The 25,231-nt window shown below is 49.5% G+C and overlaps 1 protein-coding gene across 6 annotated transcripts; it reads right to left on the bottom strand.

The window, feature by feature from the left end:
• Nucleotides 1-614: 614 nt before the first annotated feature.
• Nucleotides 615-22,852, bottom strand: entpd1 (ectonucleoside triphosphate diphosphohydrolase 1). 6 transcript variants are annotated; one of them, XM_018762659.2, is made up of 9 exons: nucleotides 22,667-22,852; nucleotides 5,144-5,271; nucleotides 4,823-4,940; nucleotides 3,339-3,489; nucleotides 2,880-3,039; nucleotides 2,316-2,780; nucleotides 2,066-2,173; nucleotides 1,683-1,820; nucleotides 615-1,544 (listed from the first exon to the last, which is right to left on the bottom strand). In XM_018762659.2, exons 1-9 carry the CDS (start codon nucleotides 22,680-22,682, stop codon nucleotides 1,335-1,337), a joined length of 1,494 nt encoding a protein of 497 aa, XP_018618175.1. In that variant the 5' UTR covers nucleotides 22,683-22,852; the 3' UTR covers nucleotides 615-1,334. The 6 variants fall into 6 exon arrangements, with proteins under 6 accessions (XP_018618175.1, XP_018618179.1, XP_018618174.1 ...); XM_018762663.2 differs by lacking the exon at nucleotides 22,667-22,852 and adding an exon at nucleotides 21,092-21,151; XM_018762658.2 differs by lacking the exon at nucleotides 22,667-22,852 and adding an exon at nucleotides 14,113-14,441.
• Nucleotides 22,853-25,231: the final 2,379 nt, after the last annotated feature.

Consider the following 25,231-nt stretch of genomic DNA (forward strand, 5'->3'; position numbering starts at 1 on the left):
TTAGTGGAAATTAAATGTCATCTCCATAAACTCCTTTTCAAGGCCAGGTGATGAAATGCAGCGTAAATGTGCCGCTTTGATCGCCACCTTATTGATCACCGCCACTCGGGAACACCAGATACAAGCTGTGGACACTGCGGGAAGGCGCTGAATTACAGAGGGGTCCAGACAAAACCCTCTCTTTTGAAACACAAAGTAGGACAAAACCTTATTAATTAAATTAAAAAAATTATAAAAGTCCCTGTTTTGCACTTTAATGCCATTTAATACCATTATAATTGGAAGAAAAATATAAATTAAGTAATTTAATGCTGAAGGAATCCTAGAAAATATCACAATCATTCTGTGTTGGTTCATTTTTGAAGGGCATAGGACACACCGTCCGGTGGTAGTAAGTGAAATTTAAATAAACCTTAAAATTCAGTGTTTTTAATATTGCTTTTTCATAATTGCACATATAATTTCATGTTGTGAAACAGTGAGCTGTAAATTTATGATGTATTAATGTATGCAGCAATACAATACTTATAATGCCTTATTGCAGTCTCATTATATAATAAATGTAGTCTTTTACAACTCAGAGAAGTACTTATAAACTACAAATAATGAGTAGAATAAAAAATTTTAATTATTTGTCCTGAGGGGGTTTTGCCCTACACTCTATTAAAGAAATATCACATTCCGTCGTACTCCGAGGGGAAATATTGGTCAAGTTCGCTTAACCCGGGACAGAAAGCAGCAAAGAAAAAGATAAGTGAATAAAATGCCATTTACAATAAATAAAGACGTAATGAAAATGTATAACAACCGGAAATGGTAACCTCAGATCAGGTGTTAAAATGTAGTTACATTTAGTCCCGTTCATCTCTACTGCATAAGCAGAGCAGTGAGAGCGGATATGGAAGATGCTTATTAATGCGTAACGGGAACAAAGGCAGTTTGACTCAGTTCACCTTCCCTTTGTGAGAAAAACAAAAACAACACATGGCAAGAACAGGGCACGGTGTCATTGTACCGATCCGTCTAGGGATCGGATCCAATGTTCTCCTGAGGTTCGAGGGAATTACGCATGACAGCGGTTCCGTTGTTTTTGGGGATCCGGAGAGAGCCAGTCGGAGCTGGCTGAGTCGCCTCCTGTTGGACCGCAGGGTGCCGTGTGACAAGTGGCACCCTTTCCTCTGGATCCGCACAGACCCCTACACGTGATCCTCGCTGTCCAGGGTGCATGGCCAGGTTTTGAAGACCCTCCGATTACAAAGAAATTTAAAAAAAAAAAAACCAAGCCCCCCCACAAAAATGAATCCCCCCAGTTTGAGACGCCGCAGTCCATGGTTTCAAACAATCTGCTTCGGAGCAGCGGAACTAGACCGTCTGAAGACACAGCAGCCGCAGACTACGAGGCTGCAGACCAACAAGGCGAGGAGGACCATGAGGGTGACATAGCCGCCGTGGGGGAGGGGCGGCGAGTCCGGGGCCTCTGCCGGGATCATGTTGGTCAGGTTGAGCATGTACCCTAGAGTCCAGCCGACATCGCTGTCTCCGATCTGGAGCAGGGCAGAGAGAGGGAGCAGATTCACACACGTACGCACACATACGCACACACCAGCGCTTGCCAGTATGTTCCCCATGTCCATGAGCGTAATCACCTAGCCTGCAGCAAAAGGAGGCGCAGCCCCCCGTACCTTCTTGATGAACCTGATGTCTTTCCAGGAGCCCGATGTGAAGCTGTATCCCTCCTCTAGCAGCGTCACAATGTAGGTCCCGGAGAAGCAGTACTCCTGCAGGTACTTCTCCTTTACGTTGTGGTTGTTCTTCTGCAGCTGGAGAAACAGAATCAACTCTTTTACTGACACTTGCAATCAGTGTATTAAGACTAGAAGGTACGCAGCCCAAGCTCTTGCGCTCTTGCCGGCTGTATGCCAAGCAAGCCCACCCCCCCTTGAGGTTCAAGCTCGCCCCCATGCATGCCATGTGACTCCGCCCCTCAGGCACAAAGCTCCTCCCCCACGGACTATGTGACTCCACCCAAAAGGCTCAAAGCTTGGGTTGCAAGGTCAATGCTCACTTCATCCCAAGGTGTGGAGCAGTATGATACCAGCTTCTTCTTGCTGTCTTCCAGGGACTCTGAGGTCAGGTTTAAGAATTTCATGACGAAGAAGAATGCAGAGAAAGCCTGTGACACAGCGGGATAGAGGTCGGTGTACAGGTACAAACGTGTTTCAACACGTAAAACGCTTCCATCCTCAAGCAGAATGGCTTTGGAAAGAGCCCCTTATCAGCAATTTAAGAATACGTAAATGAACCCTCGTTCGCACCTCGAACTGGCCGTGCAGCGGGGGCTGGAAGACCCCGTTGAAGGAGCAGCTCCTGCTGGAGCACCCGCTGGAGTTGAAGATGCGGCGGACCTTCTCTTGGCAGAGCTTCCCGTTGCCCGTACCCACGTGCGTGAAGTTCACGTTGGAGGAGGGCCCCGTGCGGATGCAGGGGGTGTTGTAGACGTCCGCCAGCAATTTAACTTTCTTGTAACCGGGGTGGAAACAGGGGTCCTGGAGGATCAGCGAGCCTGTGCCCGTCAGGTTGGCCCGTAACTGCTGGTCCAGGAGGACCCTGAGAGCCTGGTCCTTGCCATAGCACAGGAAGCTGTGTGTGTACACGCTGTACTCCTTCCCGTAGAGGCGGAAGTGGATGAAATCGTCAGGCGACTGGGAATGATCTCCAGACTCAAAAGTGATCTGGGTGGAGGCTCCGCCCAGGTCCAGAGCTCCCATGGTCCGCTGCGCCTGGAGAAAGAGGACGCTCGACTGAGGTGTTACCGGCCGCCCCTCGTACCCGCCCTGAACAATTACCCTGCATCCGGGGACGGAGACCCTTCAGGTTACCTTGCGGAAGTTGTCGCTCAAGTAGTTGACGGTGATCCACCCGTAGGCGCCCTCCTCCTGGCCTGTGATGATGCGCGCTCCCTGGAAGGTGAACGGGGTTCCCTGGAGAAACCGCACCACCGAGTCAAGGACCCTGTCGGAGGCGCTATCGTCCTCCTTCCTGCGGGAGAGGAGGTGGACCGTGATGCTTATCAACCCGGTCACCGCAGCTGCGATCCCTCACAACCGCACGGCTCTGCAGTGCTACATTTAAAGAGCGACGACTCCGTTCCATCACGGTTTCCAAAACCACCCTCCACCCTAAGGCCACGATTAATAACTCATACTTTCTGGCACAAGAGCGAAACGTGAACAAGTGTACTCAGGCTCCGTCAAGGGCAACAACCCCACCGCCACCTTGTAGTCTAAAGCTGTGACACTGGAGTATCTGGGTAGGAGATGGAAGGCAGTGTGCGTTACCTTAGCAATCGCATCCCTGCTGTTGCCCCCAAGTAGACAGGCGTCTCCTGGTGCCTCTGGGTGGGGATAGAGCGCTCCGCCTCCTGCATGCACTCCTTCAGCGAAGGACCAGCCTTTTCGGCGTTTTTGGCATAGCTGGAGATCCCTTTTCCTGGAGAGGACCGGAGTCCATTGGCCAAACGAAGCAAAAGGGAACAAGAATTAATAACAGAGAGCAAAGCTCTGTGTGTGTGTGAGAGTGAGAGAGGGAAGGGGAGAGGGCCACGTATCGGGGGAAAAGCATCGGGGTTCATCATTCTGCCCTTTCCCCAACAAACCACTCAACAGCTGAAGACATGACGCTGCAGCTACTCGACCGTGACCAAGTGATGCGGCGCGGTCCTTCTCTCCGGAATATTCAGAACCCCTTAGAGGTTCAGGCCTCATTTTTAACAGGTGCCCCAATAAACAGCATGAACAAAAATATCGAGACCTAGTGCACCAATCCCGTTCCTCAGGACCCCGAGCCACCAATGCATGACCTGGAGATGACCTCACATATGGACTGGGTGCAGGTGGTACCATGTGGCTGCCAGCAAACAGCCTTTACCATCTGGCGCTGGGGTCATCTTCCTGGGAAAAAGAGTTATTCTCATGTACGCCACCAGCAGGGGCACTTCATGCTTTGCAGTGTGTGAAATGTGTTCATTCCTCCGAACAATAGACTGCAAAAACATGTCTCAAAATCCCGGGAATATTCCGGAGACGGCTGGGGTCGTCCAGCAAGCCAAAGTTTGCGAAGATAAAGTGCGGAGCCCCGTCTGTGGATCCTCACTGAAAGCACTGCAGAAGTCACGCCAGTGCTATAATAATAATAATAATAATAATAATAATAATATCTGGAATAGTTGAAAAATGCAGAGAAAGGATGAGAAGAAAAGCAATTTTTTTAAAAACTCCAGCTTTAAAGTTAGAGAAAATTTATGAATGAGAAAATCACTGCGGCGCCTTGAGTATTTCAACCAGCCAATAAATAACTTTCAAGCCCCCAAAGGGGGGGCAGCTGACAGTGTAGTAGTTACAGCTGCTGACTTTGAACCCAGAGGTTACAGGTTCAAATCCCACCTCCACCTACAGTACCCTTGACAAATGTACCTACTCCAAATTACTACAGTAAAATTACCCTACCTGTATGAACTGGTAGATAATTGTAGGAACCTTAACATTATAAGTTGATTTGGAGAAAAGCATCACTTAAGTTAATAAACAGAAAAGCTGCAGCAGGGGGCAGCCTTGCAATTTCCATTAAAGAGTTGCACTGCGGTCGCTGGCGTGAGGCTGCTAAAGGCCGAGAGATGAGCTGCTCACGATGGAAGAGGACGGCACATACAGATCGTACTGACGGTGCACCGGTTTAATCGGTCGATTAAACACAAACAGGGTAAAGAGGTGTAAACAAGAAGAAACATGCTTTGTGGCCCTTTTAATTTAACTGCTCTGCATACCTTTCACATTGCACACGTGTTTCTGCGTCACCATGCCCGTGTTGTTCTCCTTCTCCGCGGGCCACTGGTACACGTACACAGACGTGTGGGAAGAGCCGGCATCCAGGACGATGCCGTACTGCAGGTGGGGGCAGGATGGAGCGGGGCAGGGTGGGGGGATAGACAGTGGTCAGCAGCTGAGGGGTGCTGTTAACCTAAAGTGACTAATATTGTTCTTAGGAACACTTTGAAAACAAATGGTTATTTTACTGGTGTAAAACACTGTAAACCAGAGTAACAATGTTGCCTTTCCTCATGTTCCTGGAACCACCTGTAACATACCTTATATTTCTGCTTTATGGCCTTGTTCTGCACCACGCCTGTGATCAACAAGCCCACAATGGCCATCACAAAGAAGACAGCGATGCAGATGATCAAAGGTCTGTGCCACGTGTTCTTCTCTCTCATCTCTGAGCTCAGCAGAAATGGGGAAAAGAGGAAGAGAAATACTGTGAAGCCACTGTGAAATCCAAACCCAAGCACCATTCTATATTGGGAGGACTGAGGGAGGTGGGGGCAGCATGGTGGCCCAGCGAGTAGCGCTGCTGTCTCGCAACACCTGGGTGGTACGAGAGGACGTGGGTTCGATTCCCTGCTCAGTCTGTGTGGAGTTTGCATGTTATCCCCATGTCTGTGTGGGTTTCCTCTGGGTGCTCTGGTTTCCTCCCACACTCCAAAGACATGGTGTTCAGGTTCCCCCATAGTGTGTGAGTGACAGAGAGAGAGAGAGTGTGTGTGTGTGTGTGTGTGTGTGTGTGTGTTCTACTGATATATGGATGAGCAACCCAGTGTAAGTAGTGTATCTAGCAGTGTAAGTCACCACGGTGAATAAGGTGTGTGGGCTCATAACACTACTTAGAGTTCATTGGAAGTTGCTTTAGAGAAACGTGTCTGCTAAACAAATGTAAATGAACTATCCCAGCAGACACCACATCAGTTTCATACTCTGCTCAACTGAGTGCTAAAGTTCTGGGAGTTTTTTGTTTTCCTCTCCTCAACTGCCAGCTGCCCAATTTGCCAGACATATTTCATCACTTCAGGCTTTTTTCTATTGTGCAGCGCTCTGCTTCATTCTGCTGAGTTCTCAATAAAAATAAATCCAAAAAAATATATATATAAATTGAAGAGCCACACGAAAGGGCCCTGAAATGCAGTCCCGCTTCCGGAGAAATGGGCAGCTATTTACCCTTGACGTTCACACATACCCACTTATTTAAACAAGCATTTAAATTTGTGGCTCGAGGAGATGTCCCACAGCGCTGCAGACACCACGGAGCGCCGGGTTGCTTAGCTCGCAAAGCCATAAATGGAAAACTCTGCTAAAGAAACAGCAAGGGGGTCTGTTCAGTCAGATGGCTTCCACCAAACTTCCAGGAACCATCCAGAGCCCCACCATTCCAGCGCTGTTGGACCACGAAGACGGCATGAGGCGCACAGCAAGTCGGCTGCAAATTGGCATAAACCAAATGACACAGCTGGCAAGATCAAAGCTAATCTCTACATATGAGAAACTAAAAGTGGACCCATATCCTTAGATGATAAGAACATTTAGCAGCTGTGGGCTATTTTAACGGCAATAAAATGCTTTTAAATCCAACAGGCTGAAAAAGACTCAACATGACCATAATCACAAAGTATGATGATTTAAGGTCTGGGTTAAATCAGTATAATGGGGATGCGGTGGCACGGTGGCGCAGTGGGTTTGACCAGGTCCTGCTCTCCGGTGGGTCTGTGGTTCAAGTTCTGCTTGGGGTGCCTTGTGATGGACTGGCGTCCCATCCTGGGTGTGTCCTCTCCCCTTCCAGCCTTACACCCTGTGTTGCCAGGTTAGGCTCTGGCTCCCCCTGACCCCACATGGGACAAGCAGTTTCATTCAATGTGTGTGTGTTACATCATCTTTCTCACTATGGTCGTACTGTTTGGTCCCCACTCTGACATTCTTACACCCCTCCAAAACCACAGAAGAGATCATTGGAGAGAACATCCAACAGGCTGAAAGACACCCAATATGACCATAGTCACAAAGTATGATTTAAGGTCTCGGTTACATTATCATACCTTGTGAGTATGGTCATATGGAGTGTCTTTCAGCCTGTTGGATTTTCTCTCCCATGGCCTCTTCTGTGGTTTTGGAAGGGTGTCAGAGTGTCATAGCGGGGACCAGACACTAATTCCGCTAATTCTTCCTGCACGCAGTGGTCAGCAGAGGGGATTCCTCCCTATCTCACGCCAACGGAACATCTCCATTGGAAGAGGGTGAAATATTTATTTCACATGCAGACAGAACACATGTGATGCACAGTTTGGCTGGGGGAGGAAGGATGTTTTAAGGCCCAGACATCTTCTCACCCCTATTTCAGTAGAGAACAGTTTCAAAATGATCTATCCTGCATTTGGCACCGAAGCAGAAGTGGTTTCATCGAGAACTGAGAGATTATCATTGGGTGGACATGGCAGCATTAACATTTCACAGTTACAGTTCAGAAAAGCTGACACATCTTATGAAACAATGAGATGCTGGTAAGTATTAAGGCACAGGAACATTCCAGATTCTTACTTCATCAAGTAATCAGATGAAAAGTGCCTGTGACAAGGTAAACATTTATATCTACTGTTTGCAGTTTACAAAAGAATAATTGTGGGAAAAAGATGTAAAATGTAAATAATTACTTTCACAAAAAGAGTTGTAAAGCAGGGGGGTGCGGTGGCGCAGTGGGTTGGACCGCAGTCCTGCTCTCCGGTGGGTCTGGGGTTCAAGTCCCGCTTGGGGTGCCTTGTGGCGGACTGGCGTCCCGTCCTGGGTGTGTCCCCTTCCCCCTCTGGCCTTACGCCCTGTGTTGCCGGGTAGGCTCCGGTTCCCCGTGACCCCGTAAGGGACAAGCGGTTCTGAAAATGTGTGTGTGTGTGAGTTGTAAAGCTTCATGTCTGGTTGTGTCGTATCGGTGATCACGGAGGAAATACAACCAGAAAAGGACACATTTACCTGACATTTCTCCCCAAACCAACTTAAAGTCATTTACCAGTTTACGCAGCTGAGGTGAGGCCCAAACCTGCAACATTTGTTACCATCATACCATAAACTGCTACTTGCATTGCTATTATTTGTGTTATACTGAAAGCATGGTGGTTAGAGCTGCTGCCTCTGAACCTGAAGGTTGCAGGTTTGCACCCCATCTCTAGTAGTAGAACCCTTGAGCACAGTACTTAACTCAGAATTGCTAAAGCAAAGTTACCCAGCTGTATAAGTGGGTAAATAATTGTAAGCTGCATTGGAGAAAAGTATTTGCTAAATTAAAAAATGTAAATTTCTAACGAATATTGAATAAATTAACAAACAAGGGTTTAGGTGGACCTATGAAATGCATTTGAAGAAAAACTGGGACCCTTCCCCCCCCCCGGCTTAAAGTGGAGATCTTTATAGATCGATCCTATAAGGTGTTTGTTAGGACCCGATATGAAGTACCTGCTCAGTTCAATTAACACTCACACACACACACATTTTCTGAACCGCTCGTCCCAGACGGGGTCGCGGGGAACCGGAGCCTACCTGGCAACACAGGGCGTAAGGCCGGGGGGGACACCCAGGACGGGACGCCAGTCCGCCGCAAGGCACCCCAAGCAGGACTCGAACCCCAGACCCACCAGAGAGCAGGACTCGGTCCAACCCACTGCGCCACCACGCCCCCTCAATTAACACTCAATTACAGGTAATTCTGAACTGAATTGAAGCACGGAGGGGGGTGGGGGGCACCCTGGAAGCAAACTCAAAGGATCCCAGGCCCATCCACATGCGGTTTAGACAACCCTAAGCAGCCAAAGATCACTCATTCTTGCTGTGACAAATTGTTCCGAGAACTGTACCCTGAGGAACCCCGAAAAAAAGAGTCAAAAAAATAGAAAACCACTTTTCAGAGTTACATTGCACGGCAACAAACTGGTAAGTGCACAGCTGGAGTCACGAAGGAAACGTAGCAGAATATGGCGTGGTGGATTGCCATGGTAACCCCAGGAACACAAGAGTACAACAGTCTAATGACATCCTGAACTGGTGAACTTCAGGAAGAGCCATTGTGCAATTAGCTATAAACATAAACACTGAGAAGCAAGGCTTACCTTCTGTTTAATACCTCCCACTCGTATCTCCCCAGCCCTGATAATCTCTGAGAAGTGGGGGGGGGGAGTCAGAAAACTCTGAATCTATTGTTGCTTGATACAAGAACTCACCCTTTCACTTGCATAACAGTGCAGAAGTGCTCTCTCAGTACTTCCCCTGAGGTGGAGTTGGCATGGAAACGCAGCTCCGTCACACGGGTCAGACCCCCTGGGGCACTCAGAACGCCAACCCTCCAAGAATCTGTAGGTGTTCTTCACTGGACATGTTGCTGGAGAATTCCACCCTAGCGTTTTCCTTCCCCACTATCTCCTACATCAGCCTCTCCTTCAAGAAGCAAAGGGGTGACCTGCAGGAAGCCCCATTCGTTCTCCTCGGAGCTCCACGCTGCTTCTCAGCTCGGAATCCCAGCCCCCCCGGCAAATGCAGCATGAGCTGCATAGCGATCAGCACAGGCTGAAAGAGGCCCCGTCCACATGTGCACGCCCCCAGCTGAAGGGAGGAGAGTGCCGAGGCCGGCAGGGTTTACCTTAGACTGCACAGTCCGGTTGGACATGCTGCAAAGTCAGAGCTGGTCTTCAATAAAATAATAAATCCAGTGTGTCTCTGCTTCCTATTCAGTTATTCCCCCTGCGTGTTAAAGCGGCAAATAATTTTCTACTTGGGGGGGTGCGGTGGCGCAGTGGGTTGGACCTGGTCCTGCTCTCCAGTGGGTCTGGGGTTCAAGTCCCGCTTCGGGTGCCTTGCGATGGACTGGCGTCCCGTCCTGGGTGTGTCCCCTCCCCCTCCAGCCCTACGCGCTGTGTTGCCGGGTTAGGCTCTGGCTCCCCTGCGACCCTGTGTGGGACAAGCAGTTCAGACAATTTTCTATTTGGCACCATCTCTTAAAGCTCTTCTGGATCTGATAATTGTTCTGCAACTAGATGTAATAGAAAGCAACGAGGTGATAATACTTATGCTTTTTGGTACCACCCCTGTTTCAGGGTCGCTGACTTATGCAATCTTTGCTGTTCAGCTTCTCACAGCACGGTCATCCACTGTTTCTGCTGGGCTGGTCAAGGTGAACGTGGTATTCTGAGCCAGAGGAGGCCATCGCTGCCCTGCTTTCTGCTACTGCAGTAAATCCAGGCAGCTCGGTGCCAAGTCATGCCTATTGTATTTCCTCTCTTATTTCCGTGCCTGGGCTGGGCCAGCAGCGTACTTAGTCCAGTTCTGACTCTCATGGGTCCTTCAGCCTCCAGTCCACACATGATCAGGTCCAAAATCTGACCTTGTTAACCTCTCGTGTCTCACGCTTGTGCCTCAAGTAGTGTGTCTCCAACATGTGGATTTATTGCCTTCTTAACCGATTATTCGATTCAGCTTAGCTTGAAGATAGCTTGCATGCGTCACATTTGGCAAAATTAAGCTGCTGGATGTTTGGTGTTCTATTACATATCATTATGTGTTATTCCCTTGAAGCCTTGGCACATGGGCGTCTCCAGGAGCCCGGGGCGATATGGGGATTCCCGCAGCCACGCTTGTAGAGGCAGGTACTCGGGATCACCTCTGGTTACCCTGAAAACATACCACGGTAGCAGCTCCCTAATAGCCACGCCCACGCAAAGAGAGCCCACTCCCTGGCGCTTCTTCAGCCAGTCGTGTGGGAGCTGCCGGGAGGCATGTCTCACACTGATTGACTGTTTGTTAGGAGAGCTGGGGGACAGAAAGAGAAAAAGGTAGAGGAAGAAGGAAGCAGAGGCATGGCTGGCATGGATTTGCCATATTTGGTGCTCCTTGATTGGCACTTTAATGAGAAGGACTCAGGGAAGATCCTCCTGCCTCCAGTGGAGTTACTGCAAATGCATACCATGTTCCCGCAGACAGAAAGTATGGCAAGCAGCGGAACCGAAAAATTTCCACTTGCAAATATACACTGAGAAATAAAAGGATGGAGAAAACAAGGGCGCTGTGATGGACTGGCGTCCTGTCCAGGGTGCACCCATGCACCGCACATTGTGCCCTGAATTTCCAGGAATCTCTGCAGAAGAAGCAGTTTGTGAAGATGGGTGGCAGGTAGATGGACGGATAGGCATGACAAGGGCGCCAACAGAGTTTTATGTGCTGTGCTGTTAGGAAGGAGTTCACCATTTTGTGGTCGCTACCCACAATCCCCCAGTGAACATAGGTCCTTCTGAAAAGCCTTGTACTCCGTAGATGGTAAAAAGAATACAAACAGTGCGCTTTGCCAGTCCTGAAGGGTTCACAATGCAAGGGCAGCGGAAGTTCCTTCGAAAGATGATGCCCAAGTTGGGAAGTGGGAACCAGAAACTCGATCGTGAAGAAACAGAAGAGGATTGCAGATTTTGTTTGGTGGTGTTCTCCGAAATAACTTTTTCTCGTTCCTCTTCTCGGGGCAAACGCGCTGTCCATACAGAGGGTCAAGTGCACAGTATGAATGGGATGACATGTAGAGAAGCCCAGGAAGAATGGTGGACATAGTTGGCATTCCTCAAAGTTCACAGCTGTCTGAGCAACAAAATTTTTAGGGATTTATTACTCCCCTTTCGGGGGAGCGTGGTGGTGCAGCGGGCTTGGCCGGGTCCTGCTCTCTGATGGGTCTGCGGTTCTAGTCCCACTGGGGGTGCCTTGTGATGGACTGGTGTCCTTTCCTGGGTGTGTCCCCTCTCCCTCTGGCCTTACGCCCTATGTTACCGGGTTGGCTCCAGTTCCCCGTGACCCCGTCTGGGACAAGCGGTTCTGAAAATGTGTGTGTGTGTGTGTACACTCCCCTTTCACAGAAGACAGATTGCACGGCTGGATGGCAATGCAGCCAGTAGGAGACACCGTCTCCATTTACTGCAACTTGCATTCTACAAGTCCAGCCTTCACGGAACGTTGCATGGAATTCTGCTCCGAGTGAGAAGTGCTGATTTATCCCTCTGACAACACATTAGTTGCATTACTGGGTGCCATTTTACTCAAGTGGCTGATGGTGCAGCACTTCGGGAGACGTGTAGCACTTGGTTAAATGTTGTTTGGCACCAGAGGACACATCACAATGAAGACGAGCCACTACGGAGGGGACGTCCACGGCCAATCGGCTGGAAAGCCCATGATTGCGCACACACTAGCGAAATAGATTGTCCGTGGTTTTGTGAGAAGGTGCGTGTCCAGGATTCCTTTCTAGCATGACTTCTGAACACACAAGACAATGTGAAAGAGTAGAGGGGAGAAGGGCCAGTTTGAGCCAGGAGATCTCACTTGGCGCTCCTCATAGAGAAAGAGGAGGTTTGGAGGAGCCCCCAGTTTCATGGCTGGAGTACTTCCTCTTACTCGCAAGAGAAGTGACACCCTCGTGCCTCTTTGCCCCAGATGAGGCAAGATTAAGGGAGCTGGTGTGGTGGTGAAGAAGTACACTGGATCCACCTCATATCTCAGCTTGTCAGCGGTCACTGTCTCCAAAGGAGGACTATGGGTAACGGTAATACTGCGCCATTTTCACGGCTCTCGCATCCACGGTTAAAGGTATGGATTCTCCAAAGGTTATATTACGGAGAGGTTAGAAGAACCTCGTCGTGCCATGTGTAGGTTCCTCCATCCCTAGATGGCTGGGAAATGGGATGCAGGCGATGAGGAGGAGACAGAACTCCCACTCTTCTTCCCAGCATGCTCCGCAGTACATCTAGCTGTTTATGTGGAGCATCAAGTTGCTAAGCACCCAGAAGGTTTCGAGTTGAAGTGCCAGGAGATGGATTATTAAGCACACACACACTGACTGAAACCACTTGCTCCATGGGGGGTCGCGGCGAGCCGGAGCCTAACCCGGCAACCCGGGGCGCAAGGCTGGAGGGGGAGGGGACACACCCAGGACGGGACGCCAGTCCATCGCAAGGCATCCCAAGTGGGACACGAACCCCAGACCCACCAGAGAGCAGAGAGCAAGCACAGGCCAAACCTGCTGCACCACCACACCCCTACCGATTATTAAGCAGTTCGGCGCATTACGTTTTGTCTTTCACGTCTTCCGTAGTATCGAACGAAGCTCATTCAACCGGCACAAGACTAAGTTTGGAATACGGACGTCCGAGCCAAAGACACGTCCTACCCCTCTGATAAGGATGACATCCTCGGGGTAAACAAAGCTGTGGTCTCTTGTGCCAACGTCCCATTTAGGAAAGCACCTCACTGCTCGCTCCACGGTAACAGATCTGTCCCCGGCCTCGAGCTGCAGCCAGATCAAAGAGTTTCCTCAGACGAATTCCTTCGACTTTCCATCAGACTGTTTACACGGTTACTGGGGAAATGTTGAAAACAGCCCCAGCCTAGCACACCCTTGCCACTGTGACTGATTATTTCACTTCCTCTTCCTCTTTGATTCTTGGACTGGACTCAATTAACTCTACCACAGGCTACCCATGGTTTACTGCAGTCTACCACAGTCCACCGCAATCCACCACATTGCATCCACGCAAGTTTACGTTGATTTGCAAGCCAAGTATTCTGGCTGGACTCGCGTCGCTGCGACCTCGGCAAAGACGCACTTAGCAGCTAGCGAGGAGGTTAAACATCGGGTAATTCCATCAAATTGACTTGTGCACGTCTCTCAGATGCTGGATCGGAAATTTGGCCAAAGCAATTGGCAATTTCTGCATAACAATGCTTTTGCTGCAAACGCCTTGGCCAAGCACATCGCTGAAAGAAGCCGCAGCACAGATGTTTGTGTATTTGAACAAGTTAACAGCCCACGTCGTCAACCGCTACGTCATCTGCAGCCTACCTGGAGACAAGACCTCTCTGACTTATCAGCGCTCACACTTTCCTAATCCGCTGGTGGCACAGAAAGAACAGGAATGGAATTACAGCTGCGGCTCTTTGCTGTTCCCGGTTCTGACTCGCCAGTGAAAGAACCGTGGCAGAGCGATGATGGGTAGGAACCGATCAGTCCGTACGTCGATCCCGCAGCGCTCGCTGCAATAGGCTCATAGCAACACCAGCTGATGGTATTTGAACATGTTTAGGTCCATCATGCCTTAAATTAAATGACCCTAAATAAGAGCACCTGGCAGGAGAATACACAGAAAGGTGGTAAAAAGTCAAGCGACACCGAGTCCAACAAGGATGGAGGCGAGGATCTGTCACCCCAAACAGGCACACCCACCTGGTGCAACAAGGTGCATCTTCAGGCTGTCCTGCCACTCGCTCTGCTCTTTAATTTGATCCCTCTGGATTCTCGGGGAAGAGAGGCATCCCTGTGAGAAGGGCAAGTTGTGACGACAGGCTGAGATCTACGGGCTCTACGCCGAAAGGTGCTCCCGCCCATCTCCCTTGATCCAGCCCAGCTGAGCTCCCAGGTCCTCTGGCTGTGGGGATCTGCACTGACCTGCTCTTTAGCTTTAGCAGGATGATGATCTCACCTAGCTCTGCACACCTGAACAGTGCCAAGAGGTTTCCGTAACCAGGGCGCGTCGACTCCCGCGGCCCCTCCGCTCACCGCATTTGTGCGTCACGTGATTCCTCGAAAGGGGCGCCCCGGAAAGCGAGCGCGTAAACAAACGAGCGATGAGCCTCAGCGGTCCCGACACGCTGACGCTCGGCATACGCGACCGCAGGTCACGACAGGTCCCTGGCTTTTCGTCACATCGCTCATCCGCTCCGTCACGGGCTACAGCCTTGGGGTGCTCAAAAACACCGGTGACAAAACGCCTGACCGCAGGGCTGAGATCCACGCCGCCTAAACGGTGCACACAAAGAGCACAATGTGGGCTTTCAGAAAGAACAATAACCGATTAATCTCATTGTGCCCAAAAGTTTACTCACCCAGGATGTCACACCAAGGACTTGTTTGACTGGTGAGAAACCGGCAACCGGTACGTGACAACAATGGCACCCGGTCTGGGAGGCGGCCTGTGGTCACAGTGTGTCATCGTGCGTGTGAGATGTTTGGGTTAGAGATGGAAACATGCGGACCGATAACTGCTTGTTCTCGTATTTTTCCCACCACATTTTTCGAACGCGCGAAGCATGTGAACGCCATCCGCAGATGACGTATGAGGTCACAGTACCATAATCTGAAGGTCTATGCATGTTTTCCACTTGAAACACTCCTGTTTGAAATGAAAATACGCAAAAGCCAGTCAGCGCGTTCCGGGAAACTTATCAGTATGAAAACATTAGAAGCAGATTAAGCCCATAATTACAGGAAAGGAACAGCCCTGTTTCTATTAATCTGACTACAGAAGCCCGGCGCTTCTCCCCTTCACTGCAGCTCCTGTAACTTCCTGTAACTACGAGTTGAAGAAAGGTTCGACAACCATTGTGCAGCCACGGGAGATTATTGTGTCTTGGCCGGACGTGGTGGAAGGCGTTCCCTCTGTCCTTCAAAGGTCAAGAGGGCTTTAAACCCTTCTTTTTCGGAACCTGATCTCCTGACAGCTCCATATATGAGTCCAACACCATCTGCTATGATCATCCACGTATTTGCTGTTTGAATGTCATTCTTATAGGCAACTACTTGGGAGGGATGTGAACCGGCAACAGGGTACCAGACGAACGAGTTGTGCTTCGATAATCCTCCGTCCACGTCTGAAGCTTTTCATCCGTTCTTGATACGCTTGTTTACTCTGAGTCGTACGTCACTTGGAGAAAAGCGGCTGCAAGCTGCGCAATTGCAAATGTAAACGCGGGACTTGGTTAAGGGAGATGACGGAAACGTGGTTTTGAAAAGTCCCATCCAGAGATCCACGTTCCCATGGTTCTTGCGTAAAAAATCCAAGGCAAAGCTCGGAGGTTCTCGGTCCGTTGTGGCGGAATGACCTTCCCCTGTCACTAAGAACTGCGGAAACTCTGTCTGTTTTCAAGAAGGGTCTCAAAACCCACCTTTTCCAGATCCACTGTGCCCACGATTTCTTCAGATCATCTATGATGTAACTGTTCACGCATCATAACTCCAGAAGCATCCGCAGACATAACCTTTATTCAGCCACTACTCTGGCATTGCATCTTATAATATTAAAAAAAAAAAATTGGTGGGAGGGTATCGGTATTTGTCTATCTGTGTCTTATGCACCTACTTGAACGATGAACCTCGGTGTAGCAAGTGGGAGGGAACAAACTAGGTTTGCTTGAGACTTTCAGTCTGCAGTTAAGTCTCCTCCTCTTAATGTAATGCATAAACTGTACTTTTGCTGAGATGTACGTCATTTTGGACAAAAGCGTCTGCTAAATGAATAAATGTAAATGTAAATCCTAAGTAAAGCTGTCACTCCTATAGCTATTAAATTATTTTTAATTTTTTTTTTTTTTTTTTTTTTACATTTTTCTTTCAAATTATGACTAATATTTTTGGATGTCCTGCAGTTTCGCTCGGTTCCACAGCCGGATTCCGTCAGACTGCCGCAATACATTGCCAGTGTGCAGCACTGTCTTTGTGCAGTGAGTAATAACATTCATGAGTACCGTGTAAGCACTTTGAAAGCTTTGCGTAATCAAACATGGCTGTAATTTTTCACGCTTCAGTTAAAACCGGGGTCAGCACACTAAATTACTATTAGCGAGTGGCCAGACCTCCTTTCACCGGGATGACGAAGCTGCATCAGCCGAACGGTTCTACGGCAGAGCTCCCATCCTACCCCGGTGCCGATGACCAAGGTCTCGGTGATGTCATCTGTACCGTGATCCAAGTCGAAGCTGAGAAAGGTTCTTAACCCCAATAAATACCGCTCTGTCCGCTAACAAGGACACGGACATGTAGCTGTATTGCTGTGTATTCAAGGCAAAACTCAAGGGTTGTTTAAATTTACCGTAAAAAAGCGAGCTGAGGGAGTGACTTTTGACAGCAAGCATCTGCGGAAGAAATATGTGGTGCCCCGGAGGCCCAAAGTGCTTCTCCTCTCAGGAATCCAAGAGGGCTGAGATTCCCCCGCAGAGGCACCCCTCCTCCAGAGCCGTGGGCTCACTAATAACCCGTTCATCACGAGCACGGGCCAAGAAAACGAAGCCTACAAGATCAACATGGTGCGCAACAGGGTGGCCGAGTAAGGCGTCGCTCTGTTGCGGTGTGGAAGAGCTCCAGCGGAGAGGGTTGGACCAGGGTGGCTGATGGGGATGTTCTCGTGCAGGAACTCACCTCAGGGAGGTTCAGGTCAGGATTCTGGGAGCAGGGAGCCAGGTGTGGAGGGAGAATGGGAGGATTCATGGTAGCTCTGCACCTTGTTCTCTGCCCTCCAGATTCCGCCATTCTTTGGCACATGGTCCCACGCCCCATCCTTCCTGATTCTAGACACCACCCTCCTTTCACCCTTTTCCTAGACTCTTTCCTTGCTGTTCAGACTCCTCCAATTCCGTACTTTTGAGAGAGGCGTGGATACTGCTGCTGGTCTAGTGGTTGGAGCTGCTGCCTTCGGACCAAAAGGTGGCCGGATTGAATCCCATTAGTACCCTTGAGCAAGGTACATACCCTAAAAATGCTGCAGCAAATTACCCAGGAGGACGTGATGGTGCAGCGCGTTCGACCAAGTCCTGCTCTCCGGTGGGTCTGGGGTTTGAGTCCCGCTTGGGGTGCCCTGCAATGGACTGGCGTCCCCTCCTGGGTGTGACCCTCCCCCTCCAGCCTTGCGCCCTGTGTTGCCGGGTTAGGTTCCAGTTTGCCGCGACCCACCTTGGGACAAGCGGTTTCAGACAATATGTGTGTGTAAATTAGCCAGCTGTATAAATGGGTAAATAACTGCAAGCTGCTTTGGAACCAAGCGTCAGCTGAATTAACAAATATAATAAAGCCAGCTCCTTTGTCTGGTGTTACTGACTCTTGTGTGACCACTCTACTGTCTCATGCTCTTCAGCCCATTCACTATCCCCATAGGATGGAGATAATACCTCTGCAATCAAGGCCAAACAAATGTTTTCTTTCAATACTCATAATAGTGTAAATAATCAGCTACATTCAAGGTTCAGGAAGAGTGTTAGAACCTGTGGGTGAGAAGATCAGTTTATTTTAACAGACCACACAAACGGGTTCCCGACGATAGCACTGGCCAAGACACCTTTTGACTCATCTAGGTCAAGCTGCACCCAACTGAGGGTGCAGAAGGTGCCTGTGAAGCCACCTGTCTTGTGAAATTTCATACCACGCTGTGCTGCTCGAGGTCTGTTTCTCAGAAGTCGGAGATCGCATCTCAACCAAGGAACGGTGACAGCCAGGACGGTTTACCCTCATCAAGCACCCCGTCTGCAGAATTCAACCTTCTTCGCCCTTAGCAGAGATGGATCTTTGTGTTGCACTGACTGCTGTGAGTTTGACACTTTCTGACATTTGCTGAAAACGGTGCTGTTCTGTTGAACCGAACAACCCCGAGGGTATCTCGGAGCGTGGCATTTCAGGTTACCGCCTCCACGCCCCATCGCGCACAATCCCAGGCTCCATTAGCGGGAGAGCGATGAGTAAAGTGGTGCTGTCTGACTGGGGTGCAGCATCACTTTTCTCTCGCCTTCTCTGCGCTTCTTTGCCTGTTGCGACTGAGCAGCGGGGGCCTTGAAAGGTCATCATTCCGTGTCTTATTTAAAAGTGCTTCCTCAAGCCCTTCAAAAATCAGGCCCCGACTCACCGGCAGTTTGTTCGACTTCGACGAAAACGTGATCGTGCACATTTTCCTCATTCCTGTGGCAAACCGCATGCGATGACATCATGCTATTGACTCTTTCTTGACCGAGCCTTCGGGAACAGCCCCGTTCTGCTCTCGGTACATATGAACCACACACGAGGTCACCGCACAGGCCATCCTGTACAGGGATTCTGAAGGTTCGAGCGCACATCCGTTAACGTAAGCGCTTCCTGTCCGCGCGCCGAACGGACAGCTGCGATCACCTGATCCGGCGAGTAAACGCACGGGAAGCGTAGGAGCTTTTGAGAAGTATCCGACCAGCCGTCGACGGCACAAGTCACGTTATCTGTCACCGATGGTACCCCAGATGCGTCACAGTCCCCTTCTCGTGGGAAGACTCTACCACTTTTCACATGTCATATAACAGGCAGCAAGTCAGGTGATGCCACACGCTTCTGTCCCGGAGGCTGCCGGGTAAAATCCCAGACGGGATCCTGCAGTTGTACCCTGGAGGGAAGGAGTTGAGCTGAAGTCCTTGAATAAAACGTCCAGCTTATACCCACGCTTGTAAAACTCTTTGGAAAAGGAGTGACGAAACAGAGAAATTACAACGCAAAGGGTGCTCGCTCATTCCTGGAACTCGGTCATTACTCGTCCCTCAGTCGTGCTGCTTGTGATTTGACCCCAGTTAAGACGTGGTATTCCCGCGTCATCGTGGACGAAGATTACCGCAAATTACAGTTACATATACAGCACATCTATTCATTTAGCAGACACTTTTCCGCAAAGTGACATACAACTCGGCAAAACCGGAGCGCAAATCACCAACACATGGCAAGATACAGGTGCAGACGCACGACTCTCACCGTACAGTCACTTTGTCTGACTTCTCCGTTTAAACCAGCATACACTGGTAGCCGCAATTACATTTATTTATTTAGCAGATGCTTTTGTCCGAAGTGACTTCCAACAAACTCTATGTAGTGTTACCAGCCCACACACCTTATTGGCCTACACTGCTAGATACACTACTTATACTGGGTCACTCATCCATACATCAGTGGAACACACACACTACGAGTGAAGCTGAACAGCATGTCTTTGGACTGTGGGAGGAAACCAGAGCACCCGGAGGAAACCCACACAGACACAGGAAGACGATGCAGATTCCACACAGACTGAGCAGGGATCAAACCCACGTCCTCTCGCGCTACCCAGGTGCTGCGAGACAGCAGTGCTACTCGCTGTGCTGCCCGGTAGGTCGAATCGGTAGGAAATAGAAAAGCAATTGTGGAAAATGATGTGCGGTGAATTTATAGAGCGGGTAGGAGATCCAGAGAAAAGTGAACCTGAAAGAAATATGTTTCGATCCTTCTTGAATATTGAGTGGGATTCAGCAGCTGCGAGTGACAGAGGGAGATCGTTCCACTGCACTGGAAATGCCTTCAGCCACTTTCATTGAAAAAGTCAAATATTTCGCGCCCATATATATTTGTAGATAATTTGCTTAAGGAATTCGGGACCAATAATTTGACACCTCCTGGCTTTTACACTTTTTCGCTTTACGTTCCTCAGTCGTTATGCCACCTGCTGGCGTCTGGGGTGTTGTTGTGAACTGCTCAAGCTGTGTTACAAAAGGCTTCCTGTTGAGCTTGTTTGTTGTGCATTGAAATCTGCTCAGTCACGCTGTCTTTGTGGCTAAAAGATCCTCCCTCACATTCAGTGTTTGGAAATAGATCTTAAAATTTAAAAAAAAAAAGTAAATTTTTTTGGGATTTTTCAGCACTTTTTGGAGATGATTGTTATATTTTTTCTTACTCCTCACAACATATTGGAAACGCTTTGAAACGCGTTGGTGATTTTGCAGTTTTTGCCACCAGTATGTTTTCAAGACTTCTCTTGTGCCACGTGGAGTTCCTCAAAGTGCAGGAACATCCCCACGAAACCCGCCGAGTCGGCAAGGGGAAGTGAGCCGTCTACTAAGATCGAGAGAAGCCCCGTCCACATGTTTCCGGACCGTAGCGTCGACCGCGTAACTCCGGGTTCGATGCTGCGCCACGCTTTTTGTGGAAATCGCCATCGAAATCCATCATCCATCCGCGAGTGCGGAGCGGAGACGAGGTGCGTGTCAGCAAAGAAAGAGAACGGTACCGCTCGGAAACCACCGAAACCCTGCACAATGTCGTACCATGGTGTGTGTGTGTGAAAGAGATACTTCCTGAACGTGACAGAAAAGATTAATTGCGCCACAATGTAGAGAACCAAGGCTCCCTTATCGCAGATCCCTCTAGTTTCCTCTACCAAGGGCTCAGGCTCGGCCCCGGGTTTCCGAATCTCTCCGCGCGTTCCTTAAACCGCACCTGGATCCCACCCGGGTCTCGTTTTTCTGCATATCTGATGCGACAGAACGCCTGCAATCTACTTCGTGCCTTGGCAGACTCGGGGCGAACAGCCGAAAATGCGGAACGCTGTAAAAAAGTGCAAAACTTAATGGTATTTACACCACATGCTGTACAGCCACCTCTGTAGTCATGCTCTTACCGTGTTTCACAATATCTGATTTTCCACTCGCCGAAAGCCGTGAAAATTCAGCCTGGCTGCAGTATGGTATTTCTCGCTACTGAGGACGTATTAATGGGGGGGGGGGGGGGGGGGGTTACAGGTAGAGCACCCACTCATGTTACCGCCCATTAATCGAGGGCCAGTCCTTCGTGCTTCGCTGGCCCTAAATACAAAAGCAGCCATGGACACAACAAACACTATCTTGATGTTGCCGTTTCAGAGTTCAAATCTAAATTGTGTGGCTCCATCGACCTCACCGCTCATTAAGGAAGGACACGCTAAATTAAGTCCCGCTGGCTGCTGTTTCCGGAAAAGGAGATGTAACCCGGGTCTCGCGGTGGTGACGTAACGGAGCCGTTTGCGGTTCTACAAGAAACCGGAGTATCATGAGGGCAGAACCGATACGCACGCTAAAACGTAACCACGTTTAATACAATAGCGCGGTAATTAGAGCTACCGCCTTTGGATCCAGAAGTCGCAGGTTCGGTCTCCATTTCCGGCTGTAGTCCCCTTGAGCAAAGTATTTACCCTGAATTGCTCCAGTAAAATTACCCAGCTGTATAAAGGGATAAATAATTGTAACATAAGCATTTTAAGTCGCTTTGGAGAAAAGCGTCTGCTAAGCGAACAAATGTCAGATTTAGGTCAGAGGATCACATTTTACCTCCTACTTTAGGACCACTGAGCAATGAGCAACCTGCCACGTTTTCCAGGTGCACGAATGAGTAAAGAATTGTAGGCTGTTGAATTGTTGCAAGCTGCTTTGCACAAAAGTATTGGCGAAATGGATAAATGTCACAATGTTACCATGGAAACGTAACGGCCGCTTGTCCGACACGCTCCGTTCCCTGGGCTCTGAAGCACATCGCGTTCCGCGGGATTCCGTACGGGACCCGACAACCTTTGCTGGGGCGTTGCTGCAACAACCAGGCGCTGCAGTGGATAAAGTCATTGCCGTGCAAAGACCCGGGTTTGAATTGCACCTCTCGCAATTGCCTTTGATCGGAGCGTGTACCTTTAAGTGACAAAAATGACCCTGCTGTATCAATGGATAAATCACTTTAAAAATCTTAGTGTACGAACCTCAAATTATTATTATTATTTTTATTATGAGGTTAGTATTAATAATAATAAGAAGAAGGAGAAGAAAAATGAGATGGTTTACATCTAGATTACATGGGGCCAGATGACAGCTGCAGATTGTACACCCTGACACACACTTTTTCCCCATCACAGTGCTGCGGTGACCACACACCACTGGCTGGAGGCAGGAAACAAGGTACCAACCCCCACCGGCGCAAACACAGCTGACCGCTGACCCCTCTGACACCCTGCACTGTTACCTGTCCCCTTTTGGCCAGGTCACAACCGGATGCTTGTGTCCCCTTCCTACACACCGTTCTGCTCACACCCGGTGGGCTGCAGATCCTCAGTGAACCGAGACAGCAGATCACGTGTGTGATGGGGGGGGTAGGTGGGTGATCCCTCCTCTCTCCCCTTCTGCAAACCCCAGAGTATAAGTGTGTGAAAACCTGCATCTGGCTGGTGTCTTACCTCTTTGTCCAGCCATAGCTTGTCCTCCTCCCTCTCTCCCGCTCTCTCTCTCTCTCTCCCCCTCGCTGCCGTCTCAGTGCACCTTTAACTTCTTATTTGATGTATCTCGGCAGGTTCCCTCCATCTCTGCGGTCACTTTTATACAGTGGAGCACGAGGGGGAGGGACACACGATCTCTCCTCTCTCTCTGGCCCTCGCTCTCTCTCCCTCGCTTCGTGCGGCTCCTCCTATCGACGGATGTGTCTGCACAGCCTGCCGATTTCCCTCCTCCTTCTTAACATCCATTAGAACAACGTGTGTGTGTGTGTGTGTGTGTGTGTGTGTGTGTGTGTGTGTGCGTGTGGCCGGGCATGTTTATCTGTATGCAAATGTATGTACTCGAATGTCATTTGTGTCTCTGTGTTGCGTGTGAATGCACATACACGTGTGTGCGTTTGCCCGCTCGCCGTTCAGCGTGACGGCACTTCCTCCACATGCCTCGTTCCGTATTTATTTTCTGATGTTGCCTCCCTGTCCCCTGTCTGTCTGCGCAGGATGCAAAACACTGGCAGCCGTTGTGTTTTTCGGAGACCCCCTCCGAAACAAGAGCTGACTTCCGCCAGCGTGGCCCACGCACAAAGGCCCGATTGTTTCCAGGGTCCCCTGCGGGGGCCCCCGTTCCAGGATCCAGGCCGCCTGCTGTCCCCACCGCTACCCTCTACAATCTCCAACATGCAAGCAACAGCCATGTCCCCATCCACATCCATAGCTGTCAAGCAGTGCCGGAGTACCGTGGATCGACGTCGCGCGAGAAACAGACCGAGGTCATGTGGAACAAGGGGGGGTGGGATCGTGCGGCAAGCCGCGTTACGGAACCCCCCGCAGCTCTCCGTGCTCTCGGTGCATCCTAGATGTGTGAGATCCATCGCTCGTGAAACCGTGGCACATCCACGGTGCCTTGCCAGGAGCGTCGGAAACCCTGCGAGCGAGCGAGCGGGCGTCTCTCAGGGGGGTCTGTTACAGCTCCCCGCACATCTAGCCCTGAAACTCACACCCAGTCTAGAAACAAATTCGGGTTAAGTGGTTCAAACTTAATTTCATGTGCAGCGTAACGTGTTTTAACTGGATGAATGTGATATAAATTCAGAAACCCTGAGCAACACAGTAGTTAGAGCTAATGGCTTTGGATCCAAAGGTCACAGGTTCAAATCCCACTTACATTTATTCATTTAGCAGACACTTTTCTCCAAATTGACATATAATTACACACACACACACACACACACACACACACACACACACATTTCCTGAAGCCACTTGTCCCAAGCAGGGTTGCAGCGAGCCAGAGCCTAACCCAGCAACACAGTGTGTAGGGCTGGGACACACCCAGGACGGGACACCAGTCCATCACAAGGCACCCCAAGTGGGACTCAAACCCCAGACCCACCAGAGAGCAGGACCGAGCCAAACCCACTGCACCACCACACCCCCACTTATAATTACTTACCCATTTATACAGCTGGGTAACTCTACTAGAACAATTTTAGGGTAAGTACCTCGCTCAGAGGTGGAAATCAAACCTCTGATCTTCAGGGGAAAAGGCAGTAGCTCTAACCACTATGCTAGTGGCTGTAGTGCCCTTGAGCAAAGTACACACACACACACATTTTCAGAACCACTTGTCCCATACAGGGTCGCAGGGAACCAGAGCCTACCCGGTAACACAGGGCGTAAGGCCGGAGGGGGAGGGGACACACCCAGGACGGGACGCCAGTCCATCACAAGGCACCCCCAGCAGGACTTGAACCCCAGACCCACCGGAGAGCAGGACTGTGGTCCAACCCACTGCGCCGCGCCACCACACCCCCCCTTGAGCAAAGTACTTACCCTAAAATTGCTCCAGTAAACTGACCCAGCTGTATAAATAGATAAATAATTGTAAGTAACATTTTTAGTCCTTTAGTCTAGATCCTATTTAGAGAAAAGGGGCAGGAAAATGCATTCAAAAAAAAAAAAAAATCGGTGATTAATGTTTCAGTCATGGCTGACGCAGTTCAGCTCGTCTTTGCCGTTATCATACAAGTAGAATGAAATTCAGTTTCTGCAATGGCAGAATGTAATGCAGCATAAGAACACAGAACACACCCTGCAGCCCCATCCCATCTTTCCACCAGATTAACTGAGATTTTATAAAGTCCCACGTCGCCTTAATATTAAAGGCAATCTGTCGTGTCTTGATGGTACAACAGTAAACTTCTACAGGGCTTGTTTTCTTGTAGAATGGGGTTAAATGGGGTTAAATAAGCAGGGAACATCCAACTTGTATAACACCACTTTTAGATTTATTGTTCTCCCTAATAAAATTACAATACAAAAACAAATAGAGGCACACACATCAAAATAAACACAAAAAAATTAATTGTACAATGAAACAGAGAATAAGTAGAAGCAAGAAGTCTGCAAAGGGCTCAGTGGAAAAACAAGTAAAGAAGAAAAATACAAAAACAGTGCAATGAAATCAAAGCAGTAGAAGAACGAGTGAAAAACAGTGAAACTATGTACAGTGCGTGTGTAAAAGTGGGGGAA

Source organism: Scleropages formosus, chromosome 3 (assembly GCF_900964775.1).
Source record: "Scleropages formosus chromosome 3, fSclFor1.1, whole genome shotgun sequence".
Lineage (NCBI taxonomy): Eukaryota > Metazoa > Chordata > Actinopteri > Osteoglossiformes > Osteoglossidae > Scleropages > Scleropages formosus.

Bases quoted from the DNA above. Each gene is read 5' to 3' on its own strand.
- entpd1 (XM_018762658.2), bottom strand. The intron at 4,941-5,143 runs GTATGTTACAGG...CCCCACCTGCAG, and splicing joins CCATAAAGCAGAAATATAAG to TACGGCATCGTCCTGGATGC. The intron at 2,781-2,879 runs GTAACCTGAAGG...CTCTTTCTCCAG, and splicing joins TGAGCGACAACTTCCGCAAG to GCGCAGCGGACCATGGGAGC.